This window comes from Coregonus lavaretus, assembly GCF_964263955.1.
Source record: "Coregonus lavaretus genome assembly, contig: HAP1_SCAFFOLD_2987, whole genome shotgun sequence".
Taxonomy (NCBI): Eukaryota; Metazoa; Chordata; class Actinopteri; order Salmoniformes; family Salmonidae; genus Coregonus; species Coregonus lavaretus.
In genome coordinates, this window is record NW_028165510.1 from 33069 (window position 1) to 47104 (window position 14036).

Consider the following 14036-nt stretch of genomic DNA (forward strand, 5'->3'; position numbering starts at 1 on the left):
ACCCAGCCACATAATAATACACACAGGCACAAACAACCTGAGAGGACAGCAGGAAAGGGTGGCCACAGCACTCAATGGAGTGATTGAAAAAGCTTCTTCTACTTTCCCCAACGCACAAGTGGTTATCTCCACCCTGCTACCACGAAAATACTTCCACCCTGCTACCATACAGCGGGTAAACGCAAGTATTTTCCGCGACTGTGCCTCAAAACCAAATGTTTACCTGGCCCACCACTCCACCCTGGACTTGAACAGCCTTTACGACCAGGTCCACCTCTACAAGGCAGCAGTGCCCACCTTCACCTGGACCCTAAAGGACATCGCCCTCAACCGCAGCCCCAACACCTCACACAGGAGCTACAGATCAACAGACACCCCGCCCAGACCAGCGAGACACTCTCCCAGACCCCCTCCCGTACCTACACATAAAGGACCCACACCGAGAGGACCTACATCCAGACCAAATCACCACCAGCCACATCCACACCCCCACCCCAACCAATCAACACCCCCCCAAGTCAACCCATTTAGGCCCCCTCAGATCAGACCTATGCCCCTCCTGCCCAACCCATGCCTCCCACTCCCGCAAAGAGGGCCTCAACATGAAAGTCACAAATACGCCCAGGCCGTGAGCAGGCCCAACCCCCACTCTTACACTAGTCCAAGCCAATGGCGTGTACCAGATGCTCAGCAGGCTCTGCTCACACTTTCTGGTCTGAGGCCAAACCACACGACTAACAATATTGGACACTTTATGGAACACAAAGCCTTCACCAGCTCCTCCTGGAATATCCAAGGCCTGAGGTCATCTTCCTTTGGCCTAAAGAGCAGGAACCTGGACTTAGTCATCCTACAAGAAACATGGTATAGATGGACCCACTGGTTGCCCTCTAGCTTACAGAGAGCTGGTAGTCCCATCCACCAAACTACCAGGTGCGAAACAGAGAAGGGACTCAGGGGGTATACTCATTTGGTATAGAGCAGACCTAACTCACTCTATTAAATTAATCAAAACAGGAACATTTTACATTTGGCTAGAAATTCAAAAGGAAATTATCTCAACAGAGAAAAATTTCCTCCTGTGTGCTACCTATATCCCCCCACTAGAATCCCCATACTTTAATGAAGACAGCTTCTCCATCCTGGAGGGGGAAATCAATCATTTCTAGGCCCAGGGACATGTACTAGTCTGTGCGACCTAAATGCCAGAACTGGACAAGAACCTGACAACCTCAGCACACAGGGGGACACACACATACCTGGAGGTGACAGCATTCCCTCCCCCATATGCCCCCCTAGGCACAACTACGACAACATAACCAACAAAAACGGGTCACAACTCCTGCAGCTCTGTCGCACGCTGGGTATGTACATAGTCAATGGTATGCTTTGAGGGGACTCCTATGGTAGGTATACCTATAGCTCATCTCTTGGTAGTATTACTGTAAAAATCAAATCAAATTTTATTTGCCACATGTGCTGAGTACAACAGGTGTAGACATTACAGTGAAATGCTTACTTACAAGCCCTTAACCAACAATGCAGCTTTTAAGAAAAAAAATATTAAAAAAAAATAATTAAAGAGCAGCAGTAAAATAAAATAACATTAGGGAGGTTATATACAGGGGATACCGGTACAGAGTCAATGTGCGGGGGCACTGGTTAGTCAAGGTAATTGAGGTAATATGTACATGTGGGTAGAGTTAAAGTGACTATGCATAAATAATAAACAGAGTAGCAGCAGCGTAAAAGAGGGGGGTTGGGGTGGGGTGGATAGGGGGGGGGGGGGGCAATGCAAATAGACCGGGTAGCCATAATTTGCTGTTCAGGAGTCTTACAGCTTAGGGGTAGAAGCTGTTAAGAAGCCTTTTGGACCTAGACTTGGCGCTCCGGTACCGCTTGCCGTGCGGTAGCAGAGAGAACAGTCTATGACTAGGGTGGCTGGAGTCTTTGATAATTTTTAGGGCCTTCCTCTGACACCGCCTGGTATAGCGGTCCTGGATGGCAGGAAGCTTGGCCCCAGTGATGTACTGGGCCGTATGCACTACCATCTATAGTGCCTTGCGGTCAGAGGCCGAGTAGTTGCCATACCAGGCGGTGATGCAACCAGTCAGGATGCTCTCGATGGTGCAGCTGTAGAACTTTTTGAGGATCTGAGGACCCATGCCAAAGGGTCACCAAGGAACTTGAAGCTCTCAATCTGTTCCACTACAGCCCCGTCGATGAGAATGGGGGCGTGCTCAGTCCTCTTTTTTTTCCCTGTAGTCCAAAATCATCTCCTTTGTCTTCATCACGTTGAGGGAGAGGTTGTTATCCTGGCACCACACGGCCAGGTCTCTGACCTCCTCCCTATAGGCTGTCTCATCGTTGTCGGTGATCAGGCCTAACACTTAATGATGGTGTTGGAGTCGTACCTGGCCATGCAGTCATGGGTGAACAGGGAGTACAGAAGGGGACTGAGCACGCACCCCTGAGGGGCCACCGTGTTGAGGATCAGCATGGCAGATGTGTTGTTACCTACCCTTACCACCTGGGGGCGGCCCGTCAGGAAGTCCAGGATCCAGTTGCAGAGGCAGATGTTTAGTCCCAGGGTCCTTAGCTTAGTGATGAGCTTTGAGGGCACTATGGTGTTGAACGCTGAGCTGTAGTCAATGAATAGCATTCTCACGTAGGTGTTCCTCTTGTCCAGGTGGGAAAGGGCAGTGTGGAGTGCAATAGAGAATGCATCATCTGTGGATCTGTTGGGGCGGTATGCAAATTGGAGTGGGTCTAGGGTTTCTGGGATAATGGTGTTGATGTGAGCCATGACCAGCCTTTCAAAGCACTTCATGGCTACAGACGTGAGTGCTACGGGTCGGTAGTCATTTAGGCAGGTTATCTTAGTGTTCTTGGGCACAGGGACTATGGTGATCTGCTTGAAACATGTTGGTATTACAGACTCAGTCAGGGACATGTTGAAAATGTCAGTGAAGACACTTGCCAGTTGGTCAGCGCATGCTCGGAGTACACGTCCTGGTAATCCGTCTGGCCCTGCGGCCTTGTGAATGTTGACCTGCTTAAAAGTTTTACTCACATCGGTTACAGAGAGCTTGATCACATAGTCATCCGGAACAGCTGATGCTCTCATGCATGCTTCAAATCAAATCAAATCAAATTTTATTGGTCACATGCGCCGAATACAACAGGTGCAGACATTACAGTGTAATGCTTACTTACAGCCCTTAACCAACAGTGCATTTATTTTAAACAAAAAAAGTAAGAATAAAACAACAACAAAAAAAGTGTTGAGAAAAAAAGAGCAGAAGTAAAATAAAGTGACAGTAGGGAGGCTATATATAGAGTAAAATAAAGTGACAGTAGGGAGGCTATATATACAGGGGGGTACCGTTGCAGAGTCAATGTGCGGGGGCACCGGCTAGTTGAGGTAGTTGAGGTAATATGTACATGTGGGTAGAGTTAAAGTGACTATGCATAAATACTTAACAGAGTAGCAGCAGCGTAAAAAGGATGGGGTGGGGGGGCAGTGCAAATAGTCCGGGTAGCCATGATTAGCTGTTCAGGAGTCTTATGGCTTGAGGGTAGAAGCTGTTGAGAAGTCTTTTGGACCTAGACTTGGCACTCCGGTACCGCTTGCCGTGCGGTAGCAGAGAGAACAGTCTATGACTTGGGTGGCTGGAGTCTTTGACAATTTTGAGGGCCTTCCTCTGACACCGCCTGGTATAGAGGTCCTGGATGGCAGGGAGCTTTGCCCCAGTGATGTACTGGGCCGTACGCACTACCCTCTGTAGTGCCTTGCGGTCAGAGGCCAAGCAGTTGCCATACCAGGCGGTGATGCAACCAGTCAGGATGCTCTCGATGGTGCAGCTGTAGAATTTTTTGAGGATCTGAGGACCCATGCCAAATCTTTTTAGTCTCCTGAGGGGGAATAGGCTTTGTCGTGCCCTCTTCACAACTGTCTTGGTGTGTTTGGACCATGATAGTTCGTTGGTGATGTGGACACCAAGGAACTTGAAGCTCTCAACCTGTTCCACTACAGCCCCGTCGATGAGAATGGGGGCGTGCTCAGTCCTCTTTTTTTTCCTGTAGTCCACAATCATCTCCTTTGTCTTGGTCACGTTGAGGGAGAGGTTGTTGTCCTGGCACCACACGGCCAGATCTCTGACCTCCTCCCTATAGGCTGTCTCATCGTTGTCGGTGATCAGGCCTACCACTGTTGTGTCGTCGGCAAACTTAATGATGGTGTTGGAGTCGTGCCTGGCCATGCAGTCATGGGTGAACAGAGAGTACAGGAGGGGACTGAGCACGCACCCCTGAGGGGCCCCCGTGTTGAGGATCAGTGTGGCAGATGTGTTGTTACCTACCCTTACCACCTGGGGGCGGCCCGTCAGGAAGTCCAGGATCCAGTTGCAGAGGGAGGTGTTTAGTCCCAGGATCCTTAGCTTAGTGATGAGCTTAGAGGGCACTATGGTGTTGAATGCTGAGCTGTAGTCAATGAATAGCATTCTCACGTAGGTGTTCCTCTTGTCCAGGTGGGAAAGGGCAGTGTGGAGTGCGATAGAGATTGCATCATCTGTGGATCTGTTGGGGCGGTATGCAAATTGGAGTGGGTCTAGGGTTTCTGGGATTATGCTGTTGATGTGAGCCATGACCAGTCTTTCAAAGCACTTCATGGCTACAGACGTCAGTGCTACGGGTCGGTAGTCATTTAGGCAGGTTATCTTAGAGTTCTTGGGCACGGGGACTATGGTGGTCTGCTTGAAACATGTTGGTATTACAGACTCAGTCAGGGACATGTTGAAAATGTCAGTGAAGACACTTGCCAGTTGGTCAGCGCATGCTCGGAGTACACGTCCTGGTAATCCGTCTGGCCCTGCGGCCTTGTGAATGTTGACCTGCTTAAAAGTCTTACTCACATCGGCTACGGAGAGCGTGATCACATAGTCGTCCGGAACAGCTGGTGCTCTCATGCATGCTTCAGTGTTGCTTGCCTCGAAGCGAGCATAGAAGTGGTTTAGCTCGTCTGGTAGGCTTGTGTCACTGGGCAGCTCGCGGCTGTGCTTCCCTTTGTAGTCTGTAATAGTTTTCAAGCCCTGCCACATCCGACGAGCGTCAGAGCCAGTGTAGTATGATTCAATCTTAGACCTGTATTGACTCTTTGCCTGTTTGATGGTTCGTCGGAGGTCATAGCGGGATTTCTTATAAGCGTCCGGGTTAGAGTCCCGTTCCTTGAAAGCGGCAGCTCTACCCTTTAGCTCAGTGCGGATGTTTCCTGTAATCCATGGCTTCTGGTTGGGGTATGTACGTACGGTCACTGTGGGGACGACATCATCGATGCACTTATTGATGAAGCCAGTGACTGATGTGGTGTACTCCTCAATGCTGTCTGAAGAATCCCGGAACATGTTCCAGTCTGTGCTAGCAAAACAGTCCTGTAGCTTAGCATCTGCGTCATCTGACCACTTTTTTATTAACCGAATCCCTGGTGCTTCCTGCTTCAGTTTTTGCTTATAAGCAGGAATCAGGAGGATAGAGTTATGGTCAGATTTGCCAAATGGAGGGCGAGGGAGAGCTTTGTATGCGTCTCTGTGTGTGGAGTAAAGGTGGTCTAGAGTTTTTTTCCCTCTGGTTGCACATTTAACATGCTGGTAGAAATTAGGTAGAACGGATTTAAGTTTCCCTGCATTAAAGTCCCCGGCTACTAGGAGCGCTGCATCTGGATGAGCGTTTTCCTGTTGATTAATGGCCTTGTACAACTCATTCAGTGCAATCTTAATGCCAGCATTGGTTTGTGGTGGTAAATAGACAGCTATGAAAAATATAGATGAAAACTCTCTTGGTAAATAGTGTGGTCTACAGCTTATCATAAGATACTCTACCTCAGGCGAGCAAAACCTCGAGACTTCCTTAGTATTTGATTTTGTGCACCAGCTGTTGTTTACAAATATACAGAGACCGCCACCCCTTGTCTTAACAGAGTCTGCCGTTCTGTCCTGTCGATGTAGCGTATAGCCTGCTAGCTGAATGTTATCATTGTTGTCGTTCAGCCACGACTCCGTGAAACATAAGATATTACAGTTTTTAATGTCCCGTTGGTAGGATAACCGTAATCTTAAATCGTCAATTTTATTCTCAAAAGATTGAACGTTGGCTAATAGGATTGATGGGAGAGGCAGTTTACTCGCTCGCCGTCGGATCCTTACAAGGCACCCGGATCTGCGTCCGCGATATCTCCGTCTCTTCCTCACGCGAATGACGGGGATCTGGGCCTTGTCAGGTGTCTGTAGGATATCCTTCGCGAACGCCTCGTTGAAGAAAAAATCTTCGTCCAATGCGAGGTGAGTAATCGCTGTCCTGATATCCAGAAGCTCTCTTTGGTTATAAGAGACGATGGCAGAAACATTATGTACAAAATAAATTACAAATAACGCGGAAAAACACACATAATAGTACAATTGGTTAGAGGGCTGTAAAACGGCAGCCATCTTCTCCGGCGCTGTTCTGTTCAGTGTTGCTTGCCTCGAAGCGAGCATAGAAGTGATTTAGCTCGTCTGGTAGGCTTGTGTCACTGGGCAGCTCGCGGCTGTGCTTCCCTTTGTAGTCTGTAATTGTTTTCACGCAGGATAAGAAAATGGACAACAATTACAAATGGTTTGATGAAGAATGCAAAAACCTAAGAAAGAAATTGAGAAACCTCTCCAACCAAAAACATAGAGACCTTGAAAACCTGAGCCTACGCCTTCACTGTGGTGAATCACTAAAACAATACAGAAATACACTACAGAAAAAGAAGGAACAGCATGTCAGAAATCAGCTCAATGTAATTGAAGAATCCATAAACTCTAACCTCTTCTGGGAAAATTGGAAAACACTAAACAAACAACAACATGAAGAGTTATCTATCCAAAACGGAGATGTATGGGTAAGCCACTTCTCCAATCTTTTTGGCCCTATAACAAAGAACAAACAGCAAAAACATATACATGATCAAATACAAATCTTAGAATCAATTATTAAAGACTACCAGAATCCCACTGGATTCTCCAATTACATTGAATGAACTACAGGACAAAATACAAACCCTCCAACCCAAAAAGGCCTGTGGTGTTGATGGTATCCTCAATGAAATTATAAAATATACAGACCACAAATTCCAATTGGCTATACTTAAACTATTTAACATCATCCTTAGCTCTGGCATCTTCCCCAATACACAAAAGGGGAGACAAATTTGACCCCAATAACTACCGTGGGATATGCGTCAACAGCAACCTTGGGAAAATCCTTTGCATTATCATTAACAACAGACTTGTACATTTCCTCAGTGAAAACAATGTACTGAGCAAATGTCAAATTGGCTTTTTACCAAATTACCATACGACAGACCACGTATTCACCATGCACACCCTAATTGACAAACAAACAAACCAAAACAAAGGCGAAGTCTTCTCATGCTTTGTTGATTTCAAAAAAGCTTTTGACTCAATTTGGCATGAGGGTCTGCTATACAAATTGATGGAAAGTGTTGGGGGAAAAAACATACGACATTATAAAATCCATGTACCAAGTGTGCTGTAAAAATTGGCAAAAAACACACACATTTCTCTCCACAGGGAAGTAGGGTGAGACAGGGATGCAGCTTAAGCCCCACGCTCTTCAACATATATATCAATGAATTGGCGAGGGCACTAGAACAGTCTGCAGCACCCAGCCTCACCCTACTAGAATCTGAAGTCAAATGTCTACTGTTTGCTGATGATCTGGTGCTTCTGTCCCCAACCAAGGAGGGCCTACAGCAGCAACTAGATCTTCTGCACAGATTCTGTCAGAACTGGGCCCTAACAGTAAATCTCAGAAAGACAAAAATAATAGTGTTCCAAAACAGGTCCAGTTGCCAGGACTACAAATACAAATTCCATCTAGACACCAAAAACGATACATATCTCAGCCTAAACATCAGCGCCACTGGTAACTTCCACAAAGCTGTGAACGATCTGAGAGACAAGGCAAGAAGGGCCTTCTATGCCATCAAAGGGAACATAAAATTCAACATACCAATTAGGATCTGGCTAAAAATACTTGAATCAGTTATAGAACCCATTGCCCTTTATGGTTGTGAGGTCTGGGGTCTGCTCACCAACCAAGAATTCACAAAATGGGACAAACACCTAATTGAGACTCTGCATGCAGAATTCTGCAAAAATATCCTCAGTGTGCAACGTTCAACACCAAATAATGCATGCAGAACAGAATTAGGCTGATACCCGCTAATTATCAAAATCCAGAAAAGAGACGTTACATTCTACAACCACCTAAAAGGAAGTGATTCCCAAACCTTCCATAACAAAGCCATCACCTACAGAGAGATGAACCTGGAGAAGAGTCCCCTAAGCAAGCTGGTCCTGGGGCTCTGTTCACAAACACAAACAGACCCCACAGAGCCCCAGGACAGCAACAATATTAGACCCAACCACATCATGAGAAAACAAAAAGATAATTACTTGACACATTGAAAATAATTAACAAAAAAACAGAGCAAACTAGAATGCTATTTGGCTCTAAACAGAGAGTACACAGTGGCAGAATACCTGACCACTGTGACTGACCCAAACTTAGGGAAAGCTTTGACTATGTACAGACTCAGTGAGCATAGCCTTGCTATTGAGAAAGGTCACCGTAAGCAGACCTGGCTCTCAAGAGAAGACAGGCTATGTACACACTGCCCACAAAATAAGGTGGAAACTGAGCTGCACTTCCTAACATCCTGCCAAATGTATGACCATATTATAGACACATATTTCCCTCAGATTACACAGATCCACAAAGAATTTGAAAACAAACCCAATTTTGATACACTCCCATATCTATTGGGTGAAATAGCACAGTGTGCCATCACAGCAGCAAGATGTGTGACCTGTTGCCACAAGAAAAGGGCAACCAGTGAAGAACAAATACCATTGTAAATATAACCCATATGTCACGATCGTCGTAAGTAACGGACCAAGGCGCAGCGTGATATGCGTACATCTTTTAATGAGTACTTATACACAAATACAAAACGATACGTGAAGTCCTAAGGTTAACAAAACACAAACCTCTCCGGAACAAGATCCCACAAATGACAAGTGCAAAACAGGCTGCCTAAGTAAGGTTCCCAATCAGAGACAACGAGCCACAGCTGCCTCTGATTGGGAACCACCCCGGCCAACATAGAAATACACGAACTAGAACATGAACATAGAAAACACAACACAGACACTACACACCCTGGCTCAACTTTTAAGAGTCCCCAGAGCCAGGGCGTGACACCATATTTATGTTTATTTATTTTCCCTTTTGTACTTTAACTATTTGCACATAATATGACATTTGAAATGTCTTTATTCTTTTGGAACTTGTGTGAGTGTAATGTTTACTGCTGGAGGATTTTGCTTCAGCCCTGCCCTAAAACAACTAATTATACTAATCAGTCGCTCCTGAGGACGTTGATTAGCTGAATCCAGTGTTTTACAAGTTTCAACAAATCTGAACAAAGTTGTGTAGCATTGACGTTTCGTAGAAGTGTGTGTGACTAGCTGAATCAGATGTTTTTTAAGTTTCATCAACATAGGCCTATGTAGGCATGGACATGATGTGTTCAGAGTGTGTATGTGTCTCTCTGTGTATATTGGTATTGGAGTGTTGCAGTGAGCATGGTATTGGATCACAGAGAGCGTTGGTTCATGCTACATCACAATTGTTTTGTTTGACACACAGCGTTAACACTTTGGCCATCAGAACTTTGTGTGTGTGTGTGCGTGCGTGCACGTGTGCATACGTGTGGGTTTTTTCTGTCTCAGCCTAGTCATCCGTCTCTTGTTGCTGGTATTTGGAGCAGCTCCTAAGATCAATGGAGTGAGGGGAGGCGTGTGTGTGAAGTGTGTGTGTGTGTGCACGTGCGTGCGTGTGTGTATTGGTCATTTTAAAGAAACATTACAATTCCATTCAGAGTTTTCTAATCTTCCTGTTATTGACCTTCTAGCTGGTTCCACTCTGCTGGGAATCACATGACATTACAACTATCAGGATTTGAATGAGCACCTAGTCTACCTCTGTATTCTCTCTCACGCTCTCTCTCCCTCCCTCTCTCTCTCTCTCTCTCTCTGTCTCTCTCCCTGTCTCTCTCTCTGTCTCTCTCCCTTTCTCTTTCTCTCTCTCTCTTTCTCTCTTTCCTTCTCTCTCTCTGGTGTTCTCTCTCTCTCTCTCATCAGTCCTCTCTCTTTCTCTGTCCCTCTCTTTCTCTGCCTGTCTGACTCTTTTATTTCATTTCCTCTAATATCCTTTCCTCTGCTCTAGTTGAATAATCTCCTCCTCATGATTAAAGGAAATGTACTACTTAAATCACACTACAAAGAATAGTTAGTGTTATGTTATTTTAATATCTTTCTCTCTCTCTCTCCCTTTCTCCCCCCCCCCCCCCCCCCTCTCTCTCTCTCTCTCTCCCTCTCTCTCTCTCTCCCCCTCTCTCTCTGTCCCTCCCTTCCTCTCTCTGTCCCTCCCTCCCCTCCTCTCTCTCCCCCCCAGGCATTTCTCCTGTCTATCCTCTAAGTACATGTGTCCGGGGGTTCCGGCGGTGATGAGTAATCTGCTAGCCAACATCAACGCCTACTTTGCCCACACCACCACCGTCTCAACCAACATCTCTGCCTCTGACCGCTTCGCTGCATCCAACTTTGGGGTGAGAACACGCACGCAGATACACGCACGCACACACACACACACACACACATAAACAAACACACACTCACTTACACACACTTCTCAGCTACATTGTTTATGGATATTTGAAAACATCTGACTATCATGAATATTGATAAGTATTGTAACTTTTTGATGTTGTATTAAAATGTATGTTTAAAATGCATTACGCTGGGTTTTTTGTTCCCTCGTCAACACAATATATTCCACCCTTTCAAATACCCCAAAAAATTCATTTATTAAATTAGAAGTTCAAAGTTAAATTGAACTCACAGTGTGATTGCTTTACTAACGGAGATATCTATAAATCTGTTTTTCTCGCAGAGGGAGAAATTTGTCAAACTTCTAGATCAGCTGCACAACTCTCTGAGGATTGACCTGTCCAAGTACCGGGTATGTACTCCGTGTGTGTGTGTGTGTGTGTGTGTGTGTGTGTGTGTGTGTGTGTGTGTGTGTGTGTGTGTGCACGTGCTAGTGTGAGTGCATCTGTGTTTGTGTCTGCGTAGGTCCGTGTGTGTGTGCATGTGTGTGTATTGTAGAGCGTTGTAAAACGGTGGGTGTCTGTGTATATTATGATTATCTGTCCAGGGGTTGTACCTAGAGATTAATGGTTGTAATGATTTATATCTCCAGGAGTCCTGTACACTAGAGCTGTACACTAGTCCTGTACACTAGACCTGTACACTAGACCTGTACACTAGTCCTGTTCACTAGACCTGTTCACTAGACCTGTACACTAGTCCTGTTCACTAGACCTGTACACTAGACCTGTACACTAGACCTGTACACTAGACCTGTTCACTAGACCTGCACACTAGACCTGTTCACTAGACCTGTACACTAGACCTGTACACTAGAGCTGTACACTAGTCCTGTTCACTAGACCTGTTCACTAGACCTGTACACTAGACCTGTACACTAGTCCTGTTCACTAGACCTGTACACTAGACCTGTACACTAGACCTGTTCACTAGACCTGCACACTAGTCCTGTTCACTAGACCTATACACTAGTCCTGTTCACTAGACCTATACACTAGTCCTGTTCACTAGTCCTGACTGTACTGTACTGTCAATGGTTGAATTGTCTCTGAGTGGTGAAATTATGTGACATAAAAAACATTGGTTCCTGTGTGGTGATTGTTTTGTCCTTGCTGCTTCTGTGTGTTTCTGTGTGTGTGTGTGTGTGTGTGTGTGTGTTTCTGTGTGTGTGTGTGTGTGTCTCCCATTCAGTTTCAACTGTCATGTGTGATTATAGAGGCAAAGACAGAGAGCGGAGCAGGTTTTTCACTGTGCTTGGCTTTTCAGATTGCTGGTGTCGTGTTATTCACACATTGAATGAAAGCAGTCAGGAAATGTCACACTGTTGCTGACTGCTGCCGCTCCCCTTCTGCTCCCACATCAATTCACACACACACACACACACACACACACACACACCTTGTCGTATAGTAATGGGATTCAGATCAGGCCAGTCAGTCTCTCCGCTCGCTCGGCGTATGGATTTGTTCGTAATGATATTCTGAAGCAGATTGAGTTTGCTTTTCTCTAAAACCGAGGGATGAATGGAAAGAGAGAGAGTATCTCCCCCCCCCCCCCCTCTTTTTAAACGTATTCATCAGGGGAGTTAGAATATGCAGAGACTTAGTGTAACAGCTGATTTGTCCCTCTGTGATGTCCCCCGTCGGTTCTGCTGTCAGTGATTCACAGCAGGTGCTCAGGGATACGGAGTGTTGTGTCAGGCAGTGGCGGCTGGTGCCACTTTAAATCGGAGGACGGGCTCATTGTAATGGTTGGAATGGAATAAATGGAATGGTGATACAGTACCATTCACTCCTGATAGGATGTCTATTTAGGCTGCATGTTGAAGTAGACATTGAGGGATATACATTGAGAGATATAGGTTGTCTATTTAGGGTAGACATTCAGGTATATATATATTTAGGGTGAACTGAGGGATGTAGGATGTCAATTTAGCTGATTTGGCCCTCTGTGATGTCCCATGTTGGTTCTGGTGTCAGTGATGTACAGCACAGCAGGCGCTGAGGGAAAACAGGGTGCTGGTTTAGTTTAGGGTAGGGTGGACGTTGAAAGATGTTGGATGTTGTTTCATGGTAGAGGCTGAGGGATCTGGAATGTCTATTTAGGGTTATGTGATGATGGTTTATGGTAGACATTGAGTGATATAAGATGTCTGTTTAGGTAGGATGTTCTTTCGGGTTAGACGTTGAGGTACTGTATATAGGATGTCTATTTAGGGTAGACGTTGAGGTATATAAGATGTCTGTATAGCACTTTGTGACATTTGCTGATGTAAAAAGGGCTTTATAAATAAAATTTGATTGATTGATTGATTGATTGTTTAGGTAAGATGTTGTTTCAAGGTAGACGTTGAGGGATATCGGATGTCTGTTTAGGTAGGATGTTGTTTCAGGGTAGACGTTGAGGGATACAGGATGTCTGTTTAGGTAGGATGTTGTTTCAGGGTAGACGTTGAGGGATATAAGATGTCTGTTTAGGTAGGATGTTGTTTCAGGGTAGACGTTGAGGTACTGTATATAGAATGTCTATTTAGAGTATGGATATTTCATATTAGTTTAGGATGGATATGTAAGACGTTGTTCTAAGTAAGGACAATAAAGCTGCACACACAATACGCAGTTGGTAAACAATGGCGGAGAGGGCGGCCTCGCAACTAGCTCTTAGGAAATATTGCGGTATTTTGTTTTTTTATGTATTATGTTTTACATTATTAGCTCAGGAAATGTTTTGTGTCATTACAGCCGGGAAGAACTATTGGATATCAGAGTAGTGGTAGCTCACCAGAACTACCAGCATTACGACCAGGAATATTACTTCCCCGAGCAGATCCTTTGATTCCAGAGGCCGACCCAAAACATCGCCGGCGGAGGAGAGGCACTCGAGGCAGCCTGCTGGTTCGACTTAGGAGGCGCGCACACCACCCACCGCTTCCGAGTATATTACTCGCAAATGTTCAGTCTTTGGATAACAAAGTTTACGAGCTCAGGGAGACATCAGGGCCTGTAACATACTTTGTTTCACGGAAACATGGCTCTCTCGGGATACTCTGTCGAAATCGGTCCAGCCAGAGGGATTCTCAGTTCATCGCGCAGACAGGAATAAATATCTCTCTGGGAAGCAGAAGGGCGGAGGTGTGTGTTTTATGATTAACGACTCATGGTGTAATTGTAGTAACATACAGGATCTCAAGTCATTTTGTTCACCTGACCTAGAATATCTCACAATCAAATGCCGACCGTATTATCTCCCAAGAGAATTTTG

At 45.5% G+C, this 14036-nt stretch overlaps 1 protein-coding gene across 1 annotated transcript in view; it reads left to right on the forward strand.

The window, feature by feature from the left end:
* The window catches only part of LOC311115768 (protein unc-13 homolog C-like), a gene marked incomplete at both ends in the record, with an annotated part of 58809 nt that overhangs the window by 22345 nt on the left and 22428 nt on the right, over window positions 1-14036 (forward strand). The window contains 2 exon segments of the mRNA XM_084190910.1: window positions 10561-10714; window positions 11059-11127. Coding sequence (XP_084047036.1) covers window positions 10561-10714; window positions 11059-11127 — 223 coding nt within the window.